General features: G+C 35.4%; 1 protein-coding gene across 1 annotated transcript; it reads left to right on the top strand.

The window, feature by feature from the left end:
• The first annotated feature begins 5932 nt into the window (after positions 1–5932).
• On the top strand, positions 5933–6901 carry LOC138177741 (olfactory receptor 52R1-like). The gene has a single exon (XM_069108949.1). The coding sequence runs from the start codon at positions 5933–5935 to the stop codon at positions 6899–6901; it is 969 nt and encodes a 322-aa protein (XP_068965050.1).
• Positions 6902–22513: the final 15612 nt, after the last annotated feature.

Here is a 22513-nt window from a genome sequence, read left to right as displayed (position 1 = left end):
ATATTGTCCCACATCTATCTCCTACCTTCACTTCTAAACTTATTTTTAAAAGTTTTCTATCCTCCACTTTTTCATAGCCCACTCCTCAGCACATTCAATCAAATAATGTTGTTTTAATCTGTTTCATGTTACCACTATCTTTCTGGAATGTTCTCTTTTATGTCACCAATGTCTCCTTCATCACTGAATCTAGTGGTCTTTTTTAAGTCCATTTGCTCCTTGAATTCTCTGTGACTTGATTTTGTTGTACTTCTCCTGTATCCTTTCCTATCTCAACTACAAAGACTACTTTCCAGTTTCTTTCTATTATCTAACTCTTCTTTCTCAGGCTTTCTCATCTCCTCATATTCTTCATGATCTCTTCATATGGAGATTCTCCCACAACTTGCCATTTTTAACGTTACCTCTCTTTACAGTCTTTATGCATTCTCCCTTTGCAACTTCATTTACCCTTTTTATCTACTATTCTATACAAAGTTTTCTAATTTTTCTTTCCAGTTCGCTTAAGTACTATGACTTCAAAATCTTCACCTCTAACTTTTTTCAATCATCTCCACCTGGATTCCCTATCTGGACTTTAAATTCTGTACGTCCAAAGCAGAGAACATTATCTTCCCCTACTTATACCTATTTCTCATTTTCACCCACTATTTCCATAGATGAGTATTGACCTGCTTCCCTTATCCATAGTTGCACTTATATTTGACTGTCTTTTTACCTTTCTTTGACATGCAACAGTTATGAAGTTCTTTTGATTTCATTTGCATATCTCATCTATCTCTTCATTTTTAGTGAATAAACTTTGCTTTGTTTGAGCACTTCATTACTGTCAACCTGAACTATTCTGTCCCTTGATTACGTATCTTGTGTTTCACATTTCATGTCCTCTTGGTCTTCTGATATCATCTGATTTCATTACTTATATCCTAGACTATCATTATATCATTTTAATTGAGCATTGGTAATGTTATTTTGGGTCCATCTCAAAGAAGTGTATACTATCTCTATACATAGCAGTTCTAGGTTAAAGTCTACTACTCATTCGTGAAGTAACCTCACCATCTTTCTTTCCTATTTCTAGATACCAATTATCTTATCCATGAAATGAGAACATTGAAATAGTGTCTCAAAATTCCCATCCAATTCTTAAGTTCTGTGAAGCTATGACTGATAAGGAAGGCTGATACTATACATAGTTATATACTAGTCACTTTAGCATAAATTTGTTCATCAGGTCATGTTTTTTTCTGACTGCTAAGTCTGGGAATAAAGAAGGCAAAAAAGAAAACTTCAGAGGTTGGACCATGAGTTATGCACATTTCCAGGGTGGGTTGTCATACAGGAAATGAAGAAGAGTGATGTTGGCAATGCTTTACTGAATTGACAGTGTTGCTCTGGGTAGGCTTTGTTCTCTCCACCATTTGCTTCAAGCAAGAAATGACAGAGGGAAAAACTAAGAGATGTATCTGTGAGTCCTCAGGGTTTAAGTCTAAGAATAGTTCTGGGATGATAGAAAGAAGTTAAGTTATAAAAAGTGCTAACTGGGAGTTGAAGATCTGAGAGGGGAGACTGAAAATCCAGAAACATACACTATAGATTTTATATTATGGAATGAGTAGGTACATTAAAGAACTTGGTCAGGGTCTGGCTGAAAGAATAGAATTAAGATTCCTGGGAAGATCTTCATAAAAGACCTAACCTTAAAGATATAAACATGTCAAATTTTGTTCTCCATGAATTAGATATGGGATCTATACTAGAGGCAATAGGATGGTCTGAGGCTAACAAGCAGTAAAACTAATATTTCAGTATCACCTTACCTGAGTAAGAGACTTCATCTGAGTCTCCCCATGTAAATAACGAGGACAATAATATTATCTTTAACTATATTATTGGTATGCCACGAGGATTCATTGAGAGAATAGATTGGGGTGTCTACTTATTGGGCATGATAGAATGGAAAAAGAAATCACAAAGCTAGAATTACTTTATTGTTATTATTCTGTACCCTGAGCCAAGTCTGTGCCTCACACATTGACATTCTTGAATAAATGAGTGTTAAATGAATAAATACACTTTGGAACACATATGTTATTTAAATGAGATGATAAATACTTTTCAGGTATATTACAGGGGATGCTTCCTTACCTATTTGTTGAAATAAATTAACATCTAAAATAAATTCTAAAATTCTATGATACTGCAATTGGTTTTATTCAATATATCCATTAATAATTGGGTTGAAAGACTCAGGAACATACTCATGAAAACAATATAGTAGAAAAAGCTTTCTAGACAATTAATATTTCAGGAAAGAAGAAAGCTTGATTTCTCCTTTGTGGAACAAAAATGGATTTGTACAACACAGTTATAGTTTAAACCTTTTAATTATTTGATCTTAGATAGGGAAGGATGGTGATACAGGGAATAGAAGGTTGGTATGGAGTCAGGAAAATATGAGTTTAAATCCTAAATCTGGGAAAGTCACAACCTCTTTCAGCCTCAGTTTCTTCAACAGTAAAATGGGAGGATTGGATTCTATATTATGATGAAGTCATTTTACTTCACTGAACGTCAGAGTAGACTAGATGTTTTTTAAAGTCTCTTTCAGACCTATGATGCTATGGTACCTTTATGTCCTTCTTAATGTCCCTGATCATAGAAACAAAACCCTATGAACCTGTATTTAAATAGAGCTAAGTGTAAAATACTTCCCCGTTTATCTTGTCATATTAAACTTTTCCATTAAATAATAAAACCAGGAGCAATAGGTGAACAGTTGAAATGAACAAAGTTGATAAAATAGATACATCTGATTACATGAAATGTAAAGACTTCTGCAGATTGGCACACACACAAAAATAATATAACTAGGATTAGAAGAGGAATAGTTAAATGGAGGGATAAACCTGTATCAAATTTCTCAAAGAAGAGTTTGATATCCAAAATATATAGATAACCAACTGCTATTGGTCCCCAATTCATTCCCTAATAAATAACTGGTGAAAGGATATAAACAAGTATTTCCAAGAAGAAGAACTGCAAACTTCTGACAGCCACATTGAAGAGTGATCCAAATCAATTATAAGTAGAAAAATGTCAATCAATATTGCCCTTTCTTAGCACACTCTGCAAATTGGTAAAGATAACAAAAGTTAGGGACAGGCAGTGTTGGGGAGATTTTTTTAGGAGATAATCACAATTGTCCATTTTTAGTGAGTGTGGATAAATATTTTTGGGAAAAACCTTTTGGAAAACAATTTAGGATTATACAAATAAAATTACTACAATGATCATACTTTTTGACTCAGATTTCATTACAAAGTGAACACTCCAAAAATTCCATTGATAAGAACTCATTCCTCACACATAAAAAAGTAACAGTAATTCTGTGGTAACCAAGAACAGGGACCAAGGGATGCCTATCAAATGAGCAATGGCTAGACACGTTGTAGTACATAAATGCAAGGGACACTTATTGTTCTGTACAAACTGAATAATGTGAGGAGCATAAAGAAGAATATATAGACTTGTAGGAAGTGATGTAGCGTAAAGTAAGTTATACCACAAAAATCATATGCACACCGACAAATAGAAATGCTGAGTACAGTTACCATAAAACAATTAAAAATGAATCTTGCATAATTGCAAAGGACAAACTTTTGATACCAGAAAAGAGATATAAGGAGAAATTTTCCATGTCTCTGTCATTTCTTGGCAGAGGTGGTGGTTTACGGGTATGGCACATTATGTATTTTCAGACTCTTTGATATATTGATCAGTTTCACTGATTTTTTTTTTCTCTTTCTCTTTTTGTTTTCTTTAAAAATGTTATTATTATATGTAGGATGTTTCTCTGGGAGGGGGGCAAAAATAGGACACTTATATGATGTTTAAACAGAAAAAAATGGAATTTATTTAAGTATTTATAGTTTAAAAAAAAGAATTACACTTCTCGTGCTTAAAGGGATATCAGAGGAAACCTATAAAACCCACTCATTTTGCCATCAAGAAAACTGAAGCCAAGAGCTATTAATGTATTTGCCCAAAGATATGGAGGAAGTATGATTCAGAGGTAAGAACTGAACCCAGGGGGCGGCTAGGTGGTGCAGTGAATAGAGCACCGGCCCTGGAGTCAGGAGGGCCTGAGTTCAAATTTGGCCTCAGACACTTAACACAAAAAAAAAAAAACTAGCCATGTGACCTTGGGCAAGTCACTTAACCCCAATTGCCCTACAAAAAGCAAAACAAAAAATAATAATTGAATCCAGGTATATTCACTATAGATACAGTGGACAATGGTCTTTCCACCACTCCAGACTTCTTGATGCTGGAGAGGATGGGACTTTCTAACAATGAGAACTATCAAAATATGGAATGAACTATCTTTGGAAGTGATTTCTCCTGCTCCCTACTACACAGGTCAAGTACAAAGTTGACAATGACCAGCTGGATATATTATAGTGGAGATTACTGCTCTGATATGGGTTGGTCTTGATGCCTAGTTAAGATCCTTTTTGATACTAAAATTTGTGATTTGATAACTTAGTTTCAGACAGGTTAGTAAATAAATATTTATTAAGTATCTATCATGTTCCAATCACTGTGCTCAGCTCCAGAGATACAAAGAAAATAACAGAACAAAAAACAAACAGTCCTTGCTTCTGAGGAGCTTGCAGGGTAATGATAAGTATGAATAAGAGAAAGCCATGCATTATTATTATTTTATGGTTGTACTTAATATTTATTTTGCTGTCACTGTGTATATGGTTTTGTGGCTTGCCTTACTTCAATTGAGATCGGTTCTGTACAGCCATTCTGCTTTGTACACCTTATATTTGTCGCTCCTTACCAGTACTCTTTCCAAGATGTCGGGGATCATCTTTTTTAGTTACTGTAAACCAAGGTTGAAGAGAAAGAAAAACCTTTATATTAACAACCAATAAGACATGGAAAATGTTTGTCAAACAAGAGCTTACATTCAAAAGGGGAGAGTTAAACATAGAGGCAAAAAGAACATTCCATATGTAGTTGGGAATTAACTTGTACACTCCACTTTGGCCCCCCTTTTTGGTTTATTCTGCATTAACCTCCTAGAAAACCATGAACTTTTCTTAGCAGATCTTGTTTTGATCTTTCACCTTTATAATCATGATGAAAATAATGAAGAGAATGAAGACAAACACAACTAATTAAAGAAAAGATGTGAAAAGGAAGTCCTGGAGAAGATCCTCAAATGATGGGTTGGGGCCAGAAAAGAGCATGTGGAGTACCTTTCTTTCTTTTTTTTTTTGAGAGTGGAATGCAAGGCAACTGGGGTTAAGTGACTTGACAAAGGTCACATGGCTAGTAAGTGTTAAATGTCTGAGGCCACCCCATAGAGTACCTTTATAATGATTGCTGGCATTACTTTGCTTTCTTATTTTTAGTGATTCAAATTTTAAAATGAAAGAATTGAATTTAAGATTTCAGCAATGGTTATAGTAGATAATATTTATATTTTGCTTTAAAGTTTTTAGAACAGGGCCAGCTAGGTGGCTTAGTGAATAGAGCACTGGCCCTGGAGTCAGGAGGACCTGAGTTCAAATCCAGCCTCAGACACTTAGCATAAAACTGAGCTTGGGCAAGTCACTTAACCCTAATTGCCCTTCCAAAATGCAAAAACAATTTTTTCAGAACAGTCACATATGTTATATTGATCATGTCACCATTTGAAAGGTATTCTTTCCTAATGTTATAAAATAAGCATAATTTGTGTTATCATTTTCATTAAACAAACAAAAGAGAGCTCTAATAAAACAATTGGAATTGCTCTCCTGGTTACTATATTTCCTGGTCACATATTACATTAGTTTACAGATCCTTTATCATAGTGCTAAATATATAATGTTTTGTTTTGTTTTGTTTTGGCAGCAAAAGTCCTGTGCTAAACATGGCTTGCAATAAAGATCACATCATACCATCTTCTGAAAATAGATCTTTCCATCCTACATCCTTTATCCTGCTTGGAATACCAGGATTGGAGAAATCACAATTCTGGATTGCCTTCCCATTTTGTGTCATGTATATTTTGGCCCTGATGGGAAATATTACAATTCTCCATGTGGTACGTATTGACCACACCCTCCATGAACCTATGTATATCTTTCTGGCTATGCTAGCTTTCACTGACTTGGTTTTGTCCTCTTCTACACTTCCCAAGATGCTAGGCATCTTCTGGTTTGGTTCATGTGAGATTGAGTATCATGCCTGCCTCACCCAAGTCTTTTTCATTCATGCCTTCTCTTCTGTGGAGTCAGGTGTTCTCATGGCAATGGCTCTGGATCGTTATGTGGCCATCTGCTTCCCACTACGCCATTCAACTATTCTATCTACCTCGGTGGTGGTCAAACTAGGTGTTGCAGTGATGGTAAGAGGTGTGTTGTGGGTGACTCCCTTTTGTTTTATGGTCACCTGGAAGCCCTTTTGCCCTAACAGAATCATCCCCCAGTCATACTGTGAGCATATGGCTGTACTGAAACTTGTATGTGCAGACACCAGAGTAAATCGTAGGTATGGGCTTTTTGTGGCCTTTTCTGTGGTTGGCTTTGACATCATAATCATTACTGTGTCCTACATTATGATCCTGCAGGCTGTGTTGCATTTGCCATCAGGGGATGCTAGGATTAAAGCGTTTGGCACATGTGCTTCCCATATTTGTGTCATACTGGCCTTTTATATTCCTGCCCTCTTTACATTTCTCACCCATCGCTTTGGACATCAGGTTCCTCGAGTGGTCCATGTAATGTTTGCAAACCTCTACCTTTTGGTGCCTCCCATGCTCAATCCCATCATCTATGGTGTAAAGACCAAACAGATCCGGGAAAGGGTAGCTCATGCCTTTTGCCAGAAGGTCACCTGAGATAAAGACTATTGTCCCACCACTCTCCTTAACCAGTTACTGGTTAAGAGGTCAGTGAATCAATATGCTTCCTTCACAATATCCTAATATATCTCTAATAGTCATCCTTTCCACTTGTTGCTGTATGTGGGCTAGGACAACATTCATGTACCAAACTTCATCAGTGCTTAACATTCCAGACTACATAAAAAGAGAGAAAAAGAATTATGATTCTGGCCTAGGAAACTTGTTAAGTTTCTATTTGACAGAGGTGTTCAAAAAGTTATGGTTTTAATCTTCTTTTGAAAGATGGGGCCTGAAAGATAAAATATTATTTTGAGCTAGCCTCTAGCAGTTAAATGAACATTTAGGAGAAGGTGGGTGCTTTTTTCATTCTCTTCAATGTAGTAAGTATTCATGCAACTGCAGCACTAAATAGGACTTTCATCACTTACAGTTTCATTTTCTTATTAATATCACTGTGTAGGCAACAGCCTGTCATGGTGATTAAGAAGCTGATTCCAAAGTCAGAAGGACCTAGATTCAAATTCTATCTTTAACTTTTACTAGATGTATGCCACTGGTCATTTAAGGTCATTTAACCTTTATGTACCTCAAACAACTCCTTGTGACATATGTACTGAAGTAGTAGATAATGTATGATCCAAGGAAGTTCTCCAAATTGATGGAAGCTTAGATCTCTTGAGTAATGGAATGATGTAGTTATGTGACTATGTTACTCTCTATGCTTCTGTTGATTGAAAGAAAACTGTAGAGCTTTGAAATTTTTGAAGACGAACTTCAGCAGTCTCCTATGAAAGAAGTCATTTGCTATCCTTTCAATTAAATTGGTTCTCCTCAGTACCCTCCACATACACATATTTCATAGACTGCAGTTATGACATACTCCAAGGATTCTTTGGAATTTAGCATTCAGAAAGACAAAAAGAATGTAGGCAATTGTTAATCATTAAAGGAACACAGGAACTGAAGAAAGAAGACCTACTGTAGATTTGATCTTTGCACTATCACCTTGTGAATTTGGAAATATCCTTATAAAACTTCTGCCCTTTATTTTCTCATTTGTAAAATGAGGGACCTGGGGTGGCCAGGTAGCACAGCGAGTAAGAGCACCGGCTCCATTGTCGAGATGACCTGGATCGAATCCCGGGCTCAGATACTCAGCACCACACCCAGAAATAACTGGTCGTATAACCTTGAGCAAGTTACTTAACCTGGATTGCTTTAAAAAAAAATGAGAGAGCTGGATTATGTAGCACCTAAGATCCCTTTTTAGCTCTGAAGCTGTGAAACTTTTAAGAGGGTTTTTGCTGGCCTGTGTGAGAGATAAAAATTAATATCATCTTTTACTGTAATTAATATTTATGGATATTAACTTTTAGAATTATCTGTATCTGCTTGAAATCATCTTAATCAGAAAATTTAGTCTGTCCTAATCTGAACTGGCTTACCAGCATGATTGAAAGGTAGTGGCACTATAGATCATGTTTCTAGCCCTTGGGAAATTTACTTGATAACCTTTTTAACCTGGGATCCCGGTTTTGTTTACCTATAAAAAGAAAACAGTTTAGACTGAGTCCCTTTCCAAAAAATGATTCTTCTGCCCTTGTCAGTCCTTGAGATAAGGGGTGTTTTAATATTCCCAAAGGGGATAACTAACCAGGCAATTCTGAGTGGGGTGGCTCTTATTTCCTATCCAATATTACTAGAGATAGTCGGAGACCATAAAGCAATGAACATTCCTTAATAGTCAGAGGGACATGGTTATCCACACCTGAAAGCCAACTCATCTTTACCATCTCCCAGTTGTGACATTCCCCAACTATCCAGAGCTCCTTTCCTGCATCTCAATAGAGAAAGTTTTTTTTTTCCACTTTGGGGCAGCTACATACCCAGTCAAAAGAGCATGGAGCTGTGGAGTCAGGAGGACCTAAGTTCAAATCCAAACTCAGATTCCTGATACTTACTAGTAGTGTGACCTTGGGCAAGTCACTTAACCCCTATTGCCATACCTTCCCCCCTTCAAAAAAGACCAAAAAAAAAGGAAAACGTTTTTTCACCTTCTCCTTTGGGGTTAATAACTTATAGAGAAGGTCAGTCTGACCTCCCTTGTTAACAGGCATACTCTTCATTGTTAATACACTATTATGTTGCCTGGGGGTGGAGGGGGAAGAGGTGTTTCAGTTTACTTATGTTTATTTTATTTATCACATCTGGAGTCCTAGGGTTGTTCTACAGTTTCAGAAGTCAGAGTTAGAGTTGATTAGAGGGTACCAAATTAATGGAAATATAGAAATCAGAACAACTTTAGATTAAGCTTTAATTAAAATAACATAGCATCAATAATTATAACAGGAATGAAAGAAATGTTGAAAGGATTATATTGAATAAAATGACTAGACTTAGAACACAAATTTTCCCTAAGGGGTATGGAGGGAAAAGAAATTTCTATTTCCCAGAGGATATGCATGTCCACATTATAGATTGATTGCATCTGAGAAAATAGTGAGAACACAACCATTAGATAAATGAGCAGTAGAAATCTCCAACAGATTTATTTTTTTTCTTTTAAATTTATTTACTTTTAATTTACAACATTCAGTTCCACAAGTTTTAGAGTTTCAAATTTTCACCCCCCTCCTTGACTTTGCCTTCCTCCACCCAAGGTGGCATGCAATCCAATATAGTTTATACATATACCTTCACCTTAAACTTTAGTCAAGTTGTAAAGAATTATAACCAATGGAATGAAGGAGAAAGAAGGAACAAAACAAAACAAAAAAAGAGAGACAGAGCAAGTAGTTTGCTTCAATAAGCTTTCAGATACCATCATTCTTTCTCTGGATATGGATAGCCTTTTCCATCATGAGTCTTTTGGAGTTGTCTTATAGCCTTGCATTGCTGAGAAAAAAAGCACAGTCTATCAAAGTTAGCTGTCACATATCCTGTGTCTGTAATTGTATACAATGTTCTCCTGGTTCTGCTCCACTCACTCAGCATCAGTTTATATAAGTCTCTACAGGTTATTATGAAGTCTGTCTGCTCCTCATTTCTTATAGCACAATAGTATTCCATTATATTCATATGCCACAACTTGTTAGCCATTCCCCAATTGATGGGAATCCCCACCAAAAAAGAGCTGCTATAAATATTTTTGCACATACAGGTCCTCCTCCCATTTGTATGATCTCTTTGGGATTCAGTCCTAGAAATGATATTGCTGGGTCAAGCATGTTTTTATAACCTTTTGGTCATAGTTCCAAATTGCCCTCTAGAATATTTGGATCAGTTCACAACTCCATCAACAATATATCAGTGTTCCAATCTTCCTACATCTTCTCCAGCATTTATAATTTTCCTTTTTATGTCATGTTAGTCAATCTGACAGGTGAGATGTGGAACCTAAGAGTTGTTTTGAATTGCATTTCTCTAATTGATAGTGGTTCAGAGCATTTTTTCATTTGCTTATTGATATCTTTAATTTCTTCATCTGAAAACTGTGTCTTCATATCTTTTGACCATTTATCATTTGGGTAATTACTTGCATTATTATAAATTTGATATAGTTCTCTCTATATTTTAGAAATGAGCCCTTTAGCAGACACATTGGTTGTAAAAAAATGCTTTCCCAATTTTCTCCTTCCCTCCTAATCTTGGTTGCATTGGTTTTGTTTGTACATACAAAAACTTTTCAATATAGTGTAATCAAAGTTATCCATTTTGCATTTCATAATGCTGTCTATCTCTTGTGTGGCCATAAATTTTTCTCTTCTCCATAAATATGAAAGGGAAACTAATTCTTGCTCTCCTAGATTGCTTATCATATCAGCATTTATATCTAGATTGTGCACCCATTTAGACTTTATTTTGGTATATAACACAAGATATTAGTCTATGCCCATTTTCTGCCATGCTATTTTCCAGTTTTTCCTGCAGTTTTTGTCAAATAATGAATTCTTATTCCAGAAGCTGGAGTCTTACCTTTATCAATCAATAGATTACTATAGTCATTGACTACTGTATCTTGTGTACCTAACCTATTCCACTGAAGCACCACTCTCTGTATTAGCCAGTACCAAGTAGTTTTGATATTTCTTTATGACAGAATTTTAAGCTGCTTTATGACAGAATTTAGTCTGGTGTGGCCAGGTCACTTTTGCTAGCTTTTCTTTTCATTATTTTCCATGATATTCTGAAATTTTTGTTCTTCCAGATGGATTTTATTATTTTTCATATCTCTATATTTTTGGTAGTTTGACTGATATGGCACTAAATAGGTAAATTAGGGGGTGGAGCCAAGATGGCAGCAAAGAAGTAGGAAAAATCCATGTGCTACCCCCATAACCACTTCAAATACCTATAAAATATGACTCCTAAGAAATTTTAGAGCTATAGAACTCACAAAGTGACAGAGAGAAACAAAGCTCCCACTGAAGGCATCCATGCAGGCAGAGAGGAAGGGTACATTGCAGCAGGTGGGGAGCAGAGCCCAGCCCCATGTGAGCCTGAGGTTTTAGCCTCAGGGTGGCCCGACCAGCCGCAGCTAGAGGGACTTTGGGAGAGTGGATCACCAGCAGCTGTGGTAGTTTCCAGAATTATCAACCCATAAATGCCAAAGACAAAGTGAGAGGTTAGTGTGGATTTTGGGAATAGGGGGTCCAGGGGTGCGGTCTGGCCTCCGCACCCAGAGGGAGAAGGAGCTAAGGTGTGGCGGCCACTGCTACATGGCTGCTTCAGAGCTCCTGGCCTGCAAATTGTAGGGGGACCAAGCAGCCATTCTGAAGGATAATGGCTCTTGCTTTAACCTGCTTGGATCTGGATTGCTGTCTAGGGTGGAGGTCCTGGGGTGTGTGACCAGGTGGCAGAGCAGGTGGAGGCTTCAGAGGGGGCACCCAACTAATAGCTCTGGCAGCTGTGAAAACCCCAGTGATTTGTGACAAAGCCCTCCTCTATGGAAGCAGAGTTCTACTTGGCAAAAAGCTCAAAAGGCAAGTAATTGAGTGACAACATGAGCAAGCAAGGGAGCAAAGCATGCACAGCAGTCAAACCTTAGATTCCTATTTGGGTGACAAAAAGGATCAAAACATGGAACAGGAAGAAGAGAACAAAATCAAAACTCCTGTACCAAAAGCTTCCAAAAAATATAAACTGGTTACAGACCATAGTGGAGCTTAAGAAGGATTTTGAAAACCAAATAAGAGAAGTAGAGGAAAAATTTGGAAGAGAAATGAGAATGATGCAAGAAAATCACGAAAAGAGAGTTAACAACATAACTGAAGAAAATAACACCTTAAAAAATAGACTAACTCAAATGTCAAAAGAGGCTCAAAAAGAAAATGAGGAGAAAAATGCCTTAAAAAGCCAAATTTGCCTGATGGAAAAAAGAATCTGAAAATCTCAGTAAAGAGAATGATTCCTTCAGAATTAGATTGGAGCAAATAGAAGCTATTGACTTCATGAGAAATCAAGATTCCATAAAATAGATCCAAACAAATGAAAAAATAGAAGGCAATATGAAATATCTCATTGGTAAAACCACTGACCTGGAAAATAGAACCAGGAGAGATCATGTAAAAATTACTGGACTATCTGAAAGCCATGATCAAAAAAAATCTAAAAATCATCCTTCAAGAAATCCTCAAGGAAAATTGCCCTGATGTTTTAGAACCAGAGGGCAAAATAATAGAGGTTGAAAGAATCCACTAAATCAACTCTTGAAAAAAGATCCCCAAAGAAAACTCCTAGAAATATTATAGCCAGGTCCCAGTGTTCCCTGATCAAGAAGAAAATATTACAAGCATCCAAGAAGAAACAATTTGAATATTGTGGAAAGACAATCAGGATAACACAGGATCTGGAAGCTTCTACATTGAGGGATCAAAGGGCTTGGAATATGGTATTCCAGAGATCAAAGGAACTGGGATTAAAACCAAGAATCACCTACCCAGCAAAACTATCATGTTTCAGGGGAAAATATGGTAATTCAACGAAATAGAGGACTTTCAATCAAAGTTGAACTATTTACATTCCTACATGGAAAAACAATAATTTTAACTTATGAAACTTTTCTCAGTATGAGAATAGTTGAAGGGAATATAAATGTGTGTGTATATATAAATATATATATATGTTATATATATATGTCTTTATAGGAGGGTATATGGGTGTATCATTACATATGTGAGTGTGTGTATATATGTATACAGGGTATACATAGATAGAGGGCACAGGACCAATTGAATAGGAAGGGATGATACTTAAAAGCTGAAATTGAGAGGTGAGAGAGGAATATAATGAAAGGAGATGGGGAGAGACACAATGGGATAAATTATCTCATACAGAAGAGGAAATGGAAAACTGTTATAATGGAGGGGAAGAACAGGAAGGCAAAAGGGAATGGGTCAACCTTACTCTCATTGAATTTGGTTTAGGGAGGGAATGACATACACACTAAATAGGGTATCTCACCATACAGGAGAGTATGGGCGAAGGGGATGAGAGGGGGATGATGGAGGGGAGGGCAAGTTGGGGGTGAGGGTAGTTAGAAACACACACTTTTGAAGAGGGACAGGGTTAAAGTAGAGAATAGAACAAATGGGGTGCGGAATAGGATGTAGGGGAATATAGTCAGTCTTTCATAAGATATCCATTATGGAAATGTTTTGTATAACTACACATGTACAACCTATATTGAATTGGTTATCTTCCCAGTAAGGGTGGGTGACGAGGGAGGAAGGGAAAGAATTTGGAATTCAAAGTTTTAAAATAAAATGTTTAAAAAATATTATTATTATTATTTACATGCAAATGGGAAATAAGATATACAGGCACTGGGGTATGGAGATCAATCTTGCCCTCCTGGATAGTCAGAGGGGGATGGGGAAGGATATAGGGGAGAGCAGATTGGGGGAGGGGGTATACAGTGGGATCGCTGTTTTGGGGTGGTGTGCAGGGGAAAGATGGGAAGAAAATTTGTAACTCAAAATCTTGTGGAAATGAATGATGTAAACCAAAAATAAATATAAAATTTAAATTAAAAATACCTTAAAATAGGTAAATTAATGTAGGTAAATTTGTCATTTTTATTATATAAGTTCATTCTAACTACTTGCAACTTATGTTTTTTTTTTTCAGTTATTTAGATCTGACTTTATTTGCATGAAAAGTGTTTTGTAATTGTGTTCATATAATTCCTTGGTTTGTTTTGGGAGGTAGACTCCCTAATATTTTATAACATTCACAGTAACTTTAAATGGAATTTCTCTTCATATTTCTTGCTGTTTGACTTAGAAATATTTGGAATGCCAAGGTTTTATGTGGGTTTATTTATATCCTGTAACTTTGCTAAAGTTATTTATTATTTCAAGTAGTTTTGTTTTCACTTGATTCTCTAGGATTCTAAAAGTATAGCATCATATCATCTGCAAAGAGTGATAACTTTGTCTCTTCTTTGCCTGTTCTAATTCCTTTGATTTCTTTATCTTCTCTTGTTGCTGCAGCTAACATTTCTAGTACCAAATTGAGTAACAGGGGTGATAGTGGAAATCCTTGTTTCATGCGGATCTTATTGGAAATATTTTTAGCTTATCCCCATTACATATAATACTTGCTGATGCTTTTAGGTAGATCCTACTTATTTTAAGGAAGACCACTTATTCGTATGTTTTCTAGTGTTTTTAATAGTAATGGGTGCTCTATTTTGATAAAAGCTTTTTCTGTATCTTTTAATTATATGGTTTCTAGTAGGGTTTGTTGTTGATATAATTGATTATGCTGATAGTTTTCCTAATATTGCACCAGCCTTGCTTTCCTGGAATAAATCCTACCTGATCAAAGTGTATTATTCTTGTCATAAGTTGCTGTAATCTTTTTGCTAAAGTTTTATTTAAAATTTTTGCATCTATATTCATAAGGGAAATTGCTCTATAATTTTCCTTCTCTGTTTTGGTTTTTCCTGATTTAGGTATCAGTACCATATTTGTATCATAAAAAGAATTTGGAACGTCTCATTCTTCACCAATTTTCCCAAATAGTCTATAAAGTATTGAAATTAATTGTTCTTTGAATATTTGATTGTATTTGCTTGTAAATCCAGCTGGCCTTGGAGATTTTTTTTTCCTAGGGATTTTATTGATGGTTTGCTAAATTTCTTTTACTGTCATGGGATTATTTAAGTATTTTACTTCCTCTTCTGTTAATCTGGGTTTATATTTTTGTAAATATCCATGCATTTCACTAAAATTGTCAAAATTATGGGCAGGCAATTGGGCAAAATAATTCCTAATTAATATTTTAATTTCCTCTTCATTGGAGATAAATTCACCCTTTTTCTTTTTGACATTGGAAATTGGGTTTTCTTTCTTTTTTTAAATCAAATTGAATAAAGGTTTGTCAATTTTATTGTTATTTTTTTCCACAAAACCAACTCAGCTTTATTATTCATTCAATAGCTTTCTTAATTTCAATTAAATTAATCTCTCCTTTGGTTTTCAGTATTTCTAACTTGGTATTTAATTGAGGATTTAAAATTTGTTCTTTTTCTAGCTTTTTCAGTTGCATGCCAAATTCATTGATCTCCTCTTTCTCTATTTTATGCATGTATGTATTCAGATATATAAAACTTCCACTAAGAACTGTTTTTAGTGAATCCCATAAATTTTGGTATGTTGTCTGATTATTGTCATTCTCTTGAATGAAGCTATTGATTGTTTCTATGATTTGTTTTTTGACCTACTCATTTTTTATGATTAGATCATTTAGTTTCCAATTAGTTTTTAATCTAACTTTCCATGTTCATTTATTACATATAATTTTTATTGCATAATGATCCAAAAAAGTTGCCTTTAATATTTCTGCCTTTCTGCACTGGAGTGTGAGGGTTTTATGCCCTAGTACATGGTCAATTTTTGCGTATGTGCCACTGAGAAGGTATATTCCTTTTTATACCCTTCCAATATTCTCCAGAACTCTAGCATATCTACCTTCTCTAAAATTCTATTCACTTCCTTAACTTCTTTCTTGTTTATTTTGAGGTAAGATTATCAACTTTGCAGAGGAGTTTGAGGTTCCCCATTAGTATAATTTTGTTATTTACTTCTGTTCTCTAAGAATCTGAATGCTATACTACTTGGTACACATATGTTTAGTAATGATATTATTTCATTGTCAATGGTGCCTTTTAGCATGATATAGTTTTCTTCATTGTCTCTTTTAATTAGATCTATTTTTTTTGCTTTTGCTTTGTCTGATATTAGGATTGCTACCTGGGCTATTTTTACTTTAGCTGAAGCATAATACATTCTAGTTTAGCCTTTTACCTTTACCCTGTGTGTATCTGTTTCAAATGTGTTTCTTGTAAACAGTATATTTTAGGATTATGGTTTTTAATCCTTTCTGTTATCTGCCTCCATTTTATGGGAGGGTTCATCCCATTCACATTCACATTTATGATTACTATCTTTACCTTACTTTCCATCCTATTCCCCTAACCCCCTGTTTATGCTTTCATTTCTCCCTTCTCCTTTCCCCTCCCCCCAAATTTTGCTTTTGACCTCTGCCTCCCTCAATATTCCTTCCCTATCAGACCCCATCCCTTTTCTTACCCCTTTTCCTTCCTTAAGGAGCCCTTTCTTCCCTCCCTTCTAACCTTACCCCCCCCCCCAATTTCTTTCTCTTTCCCCTCCTATTGCCTGTAGGTCATGTTAGATTTCTATACTTAACAAAGTATATTATTCCTTCTTTGAACCAAATTCAATGAGATTAATTCTCAAACAATACTCTTCTTTCCCTGTAAAATAATAACTTTTTGTTTCTCTTCATATTAGATTCCTGTACTTAACTGAGTGTTATTCCCTCCTTCAACTAAAATTGATGAGAGTAAAACTCATACACTGTTCATCTCCCTCCCTTCATTCCCTCTACTATAATATGCTTTTGTGACTCTTCATGTGATGTAATTTACCCTTCTCAGCCTCCTTCTTTCCTTTTCTCCTATTACAATCCTTTTGCACCCCTTAATTAGGTTTTTAAATATCACATTGATTAATTTATTCTCACACTCTCTGTCTATGTATATCCATCTTAAAGGCTGTAACAATTTTAAAAATCTCAAGATTAACAGGTGTCATCCTCCCATATAGGAATACAAACAATTTGCTTTTATTGAATAAAAAATTTTGTTTGTTGCGTGTGTTTTGCTGTTTACCTTTTTATGTCTCTCTTGAGTCTTATATTTGAAGATCAAATTTTCCATTGAGTTCTGACTTTTTTATCAGGAAAGTCTGGAAGTCCCTTATTTCATTGGATGTCCATTTCCTTGCCTGAAAAATTATGCTCAATTTTGCTGGGTAGTTGATCTTTGGTTGTAGTCCAAGCTCCTTTGCCTTATGATATATCATATTTCAATCTCTCTGATCTTTTAATGTAGATGCTACAAGGTCCTGTGTGATCTTGACTGTAGTACCAATATATTTGAGTTCTTTCTGGCTGCTTGCAGTATCTTCTCCTTGACCTGATAATTCTGGAATTTGGCTACAATATTCCTTGGAGATTTCAATTTGGGATCTCTTTCAGGAGATGTCTGGTGAATTCTTTCAATAACTATTTTATGTTCTGGTTCTCTGCTGTCATTACTCCTGGAAGTTCAAGTAGGTGACTTTCAAACATCTGACTGTGGACTAATAGCCCTAGGAGAGGCTGTTGCCGCTGCCACAGGCCTTGCACTTGTCTCTCATGCAACTCTCACAGACCCCTTCCCATGGTGAGCAGCCTGGGAATCACCACAGTGGTGGGTGATTCAGTTCACCTGGGCTTGCTTCTACTCAACTATGGTCAGGTCTGTACTGTTGCAGCACATGTGCTCTGCGTACTGTGTTCCTGCCGCCTGGCTCAATAAATCCTACCCATTTATTTTGTGTGGATCTATGCTGGAAATCTGCCCTACTCTGTCTCCTAATCGATTCTGCACTCTAAAATCTATTCAGATTCACATTTTAGAAGAAACTGAAGTTATCTCTGGGAGAGCTTAGGTGAGTCCCTGCTTTCACTCTGCCATCTTGGCTCTGCCACCTCTAACAGGTTTCTTGACCAAAAGCAGAGAGAAACCTGGTAGGTCAGTGTGTAGACAACTGCCTTTGGGGGCTAAGAGGAAGCTACTGAATAAATGATGAACTAACAAATAGCAGATATGAACAGGAGTAACTTTTAAGCAAGGGAGGAGAAGGCTAATTATATAGTAAAGACACAAACCCTCCTAGTTGCAGATAAACTGTAGTATGAGTCTTTTGCAGGAGCTCACTGATCAAACTCTGTTGAGAAAAGATAAAACTTTAATTTTTGTTGCTCTTGTGGTTTTATTTTTCATTTTTCCATATTGTGTGTGTATATATGTTTCAGTGCTGTCAAGGTGGTGAGTAACTAAATAAAAAGATTTATGTTTATTTGAAAACACCCCATTTTTGAAATAGATAGTTGTAAAAATTGAGCCTGATACATAAATTACCATTTAAATCCAAATCCATGAAGTTCCAAACATCAGGTCAGCTGATTGTATACATTTTGCAATCCCAGATTTTATCTAGGTATTGAGAAAAATTATTTTTTAAATAACAAATATCTTGGATATTCAGAGTTTCTTCACATCACCCCCTTTTCCCAAAGTTTAGTTATTCTTCAGAAGAACATTACTGATAATGAGACTGGACTGACTCACCTTATGTTGATCACTCTCTCTGCCCCCCACCCCCCAAGCTTAAAGAGATTGCTTGGATTAACCTTATCTTTGTCAACCTCTTCTCGCCCCCCCTCAGCCCTCCCCTCCAGTTTTCAAGTAATGTAATCTAAAGTAAGGAAGTCCATTGTATTCTACTCAGGCTTGGGTAGAAACTGATTCTTTTGTCTAAAAGACCCAAAGCTGGGAGTGGTATTTTCTCTGTCCAGAGATGAATGATGATGGAATGACATCAGCCCCTGTTGGAGGGGCATATAAATTGTTCATCCTAACCTCAAAGGGAGTTCAGTGCCAAACTGCAGCTCCCATGCATGGACACATTCATGCTGCTTGCTTTGAGAGACATCAGCACAGATACAGATACAATCTAATTCTGTTTGTCTTTCATATACTGAATTCTGGAGGTTTACACTATTTATATGTTTCAAAATATTTAAATATAGGAATTAAAAATATAGATCATTCAACATTTGTTATATTTTGTAAAAAAAAATGCTATCTCTATCTCAGTATCCAAGGTATGGTATAAGTAATCTTTCCTTAAAAGCAGCAAAGCATTTAAGTGGTAAAAAGAGCTATGTCTCCAGTTAAAGCTAAAATATAGTAAAGACATAGGAGTAATAATATAATCAGTCCATTGATATTATAACATTGATCCCCTCCTTTATGTCTTCCCTGTACTTCAGAATTATATTGTGAATTTGAATTATCCAGATATGAAATGGTTAGTTTCCAGAAAGTGGCTTTCCTTTCCCTATGGGACATTCAAATAGAGGTAGAATGAACAATTGTAAGTAATTCATATAGGGAATTCCTCTTAATGTATAAGTTGTACTACTTGTCCTCTGAGGTTCCTTCTAAATATACAATTCTATGATTTAATAAAATAACTCAGCAGGCTGCTGCTATTTCTGTGAGATACCATGACCACAATAACACAATGCAACAAACATATATTAAACATCTGCTAAATGTGGACACAAGTAGCTAGGTAGTATAGTAGAAAAAGTGTCAAGGCTGGAGTCTGAGAAACCCAAGTTCAAATATGGCCTCTTAAACTATCTGTGCAATACTAGTAAGGTCACTTACTCCTGTTAACCTCAGTTTCCTAATTTGTAAAATGAGCTTGAAAAGGATATATAAACCACTCCAGTATCTTTGCCAAGAAAAACCTCAAATGGGGTCAGGAAGAGTCAGACATGACTAAAAAACCACAAATATATAAATAAGTGTCCTAAGTAATAGAGAGATATGAAATTTGGATAATTATGAGTTTCAGTCTTCAAAGAGCATGCCATCTAGTAAGGAGATTACACAGTAACACAAATGTATAAGTGCACTTGAAATTTACAAAATAAATTTTTACTTGAAATCTAATGGGGAAGATCACAAGACCAGGAAGATAAAACAATTCTTCCCAAAAAGGAAGTATTGGAATTATGTTTTAAATCTCAAAACCCAAATTGCTACTTTCTCCTGTGTTGGAAGTCCAAAATATCAAGGATTGTTGCACAAAAATTAGGAATTTCCTAAATGAGATTCAGTGTGGACATGGACTTTAATGATTAAAAATGAGATTATCCACCAAGGCCTATATGGTATCCACCCTTTTTTCCTTGATTTTCCTTAATTTTTAAATTTCTTTTGATTTGGTATAACATAATATAAAATTCACTCCATTTTTCTTTTCCTTCTAATTATTTATGTACATCTCTTACTTCTTTGCAAGATCACAACATCTTGATAATATATGGGGAAAGTCTTATTAACTTCAAGACTGGCATCTCTATTATATATCCAGTACTGCATTGTATGAAAAAAGAAATGATAAAACAGACTTGCATCAAACTCCTCTTGTACTTACGTTACTTCTCTGCTAAGTTCTAAGTTTCTGACTACTTCTAGGAAGAATGTTGATGGGAGATCATGAGAAGATAAAGGGAAACATGAAAAATATTGTAATTTACTATATAGTATTTTGTCTTATTCTGCTCTTTAGGTCTTTTCATCAAGTAGCTGAAACACTTGGCCTTCAGTAGCAACACATATAACCTATGAGTTTTGGCTACATCATGTCTAAGGAACTTTTCAGCTCCAGGTTTACGATTCTCTGCTTCATAACATAAAATATTTGTGAGGCATAAAGTTTCTATTTGCCTCTGAGTAGAAACTGACAGTAATAAAAAAAAACATAACTGTCTGAGGCATTGGAGCTCCTTCTAAATTTGAAAAACAAAATAGGAAAAAGTGCTTTTAGCAAAGCATCAAGTATGAGATCATACCATTTTCACCTATAATCTTCTTTCCCTGTCACATGTCCCAACCTCCACACTCTATAATAAATAGTGTTTAGAGCCTTGTCATTAACATTTTGGCATATAATATTTTAACCAAAATATCATTTATTTATTTTAAAACTTCATTTATCTTTTTTTTTTGAGTTTCAAATACTTTTGCTCACAGTCATTGAGAAAGCAAGTAATATATCAGTTATACATGAGAAATCATGCAAAATATATTTCCAAATGAGTCATGTTACAAAAAAGGAAGAAGAATAAGGAAAGTGAGAAAATTCTGCTCATTTTGCAATAAGAGTTCATCAGCTTTCTAGTGGTAGATAGCATTTTTCATCATGAGTCCTTTAGAATTGACTTGGATAAAAAAGACCCTTGCCTTTATGCTATGTGAGGACTGGTTAAAAGATCTGAAGTTGTTTACCCTGGGAAAGCTTTAGGGGGATCATAATAGCTGTCTTCAGTATTTGAAGGGAATTGATGTGAAACAGGGATTTAACTTTCCTCTTCTGCCCCAGGGAGCAAAAAGCAGAAACACTTGGAGGAAATTTCAAGGAAATAAATTTGTTCCTGATATAAGATTGGCATGGAATGGTCAAAACTCCTACATCCAAAGTCTCAAAAGAAAAATATGAATTGGTCCCAGGCCAGGGAAGTACTCAAAAAGGATTTTAAAGATTAAATAAGAGAAGTAAAGAAAAATATCTCCTTTTTACAGTTGAGAAAGCTAAGATAAAGGTTAAATGACTTGCCAGTCACATAGCCACTAATTATAATCATAACTGTGAAAAAAAATTGAAGCGATTCTCTCTGATAAATGCCTCATCTCTCAAATATATAGAGAAATGAGTCAAATTTATAAAACATAAGATCCATTTCACAATTGACAAATTGACAAATGATCAAAAAATATCAACAATAATATTTCAGTTGAAACAATACAAGCTGTCTATAGTCACACGAAAAGTTATTGCCTTACACCTATTAAAAGACTGACTAACAGGACAGAAAAGGAAAATGACAGATGCGAGAGGGGATATGGGAAAATTGATAAAAATGCATTATTGGTGGAGTTGTGAACTGATTCAAACAGTACATAGAACAATTTGGAACTCTGCCAAATTATTTATAGTAGCTCATTCTGGTGGCAAAGAAATGGAAACTGATGGAATGTTCATCAATTGGGGAATGACTGAACAATTTGTGGTATATGATTGTGATGTACTATTGTCTCATTAGAAAAGATGAGCTAGATGCTCTCAGGAAAAACTTGGAGACTTACATGAATCGATGGAAAGTGAAATGAGTAAAAGCAGGAAAACACTGTACACATTAACAGCAATATTGTAAGAAAAACAACAGTGAATGACTTACCAATTTTCAGCAAGACAATGATCCAAGACAGTTATAAAGGACTTATGATAAAAAATGCTATCCATTCCCAAAGAAGGAAATGATGAAGTCTAAATACAGACTGAAGCATACCTTTTTAACTTTCTTCATTTTTGTTAGTTTTTTATTTTGGTCTATGTCTTCTTTTATAACATGACTACAAGTGTATAACCTGTATCGTATTGTTTGCCTTCTCAG

Source organism: Petaurus breviceps, unplaced genomic scaffold, assembly GCF_028583685.1.
Source record: "Petaurus breviceps papuanus isolate PSGF00001 unplaced genomic scaffold, PetGlider_PUasm1.0 90444, whole genome shotgun sequence".
In the NCBI taxonomy this organism is placed as follows: domain Eukaryota; kingdom Metazoa; phylum Chordata; class Mammalia; order Diprotodontia; family Petauridae; genus Petaurus; species Petaurus breviceps.
Note: the sequence above shows the minus strand (reverse complement) of the source record. Positions and strands in the feature narration are given on the sequence as shown.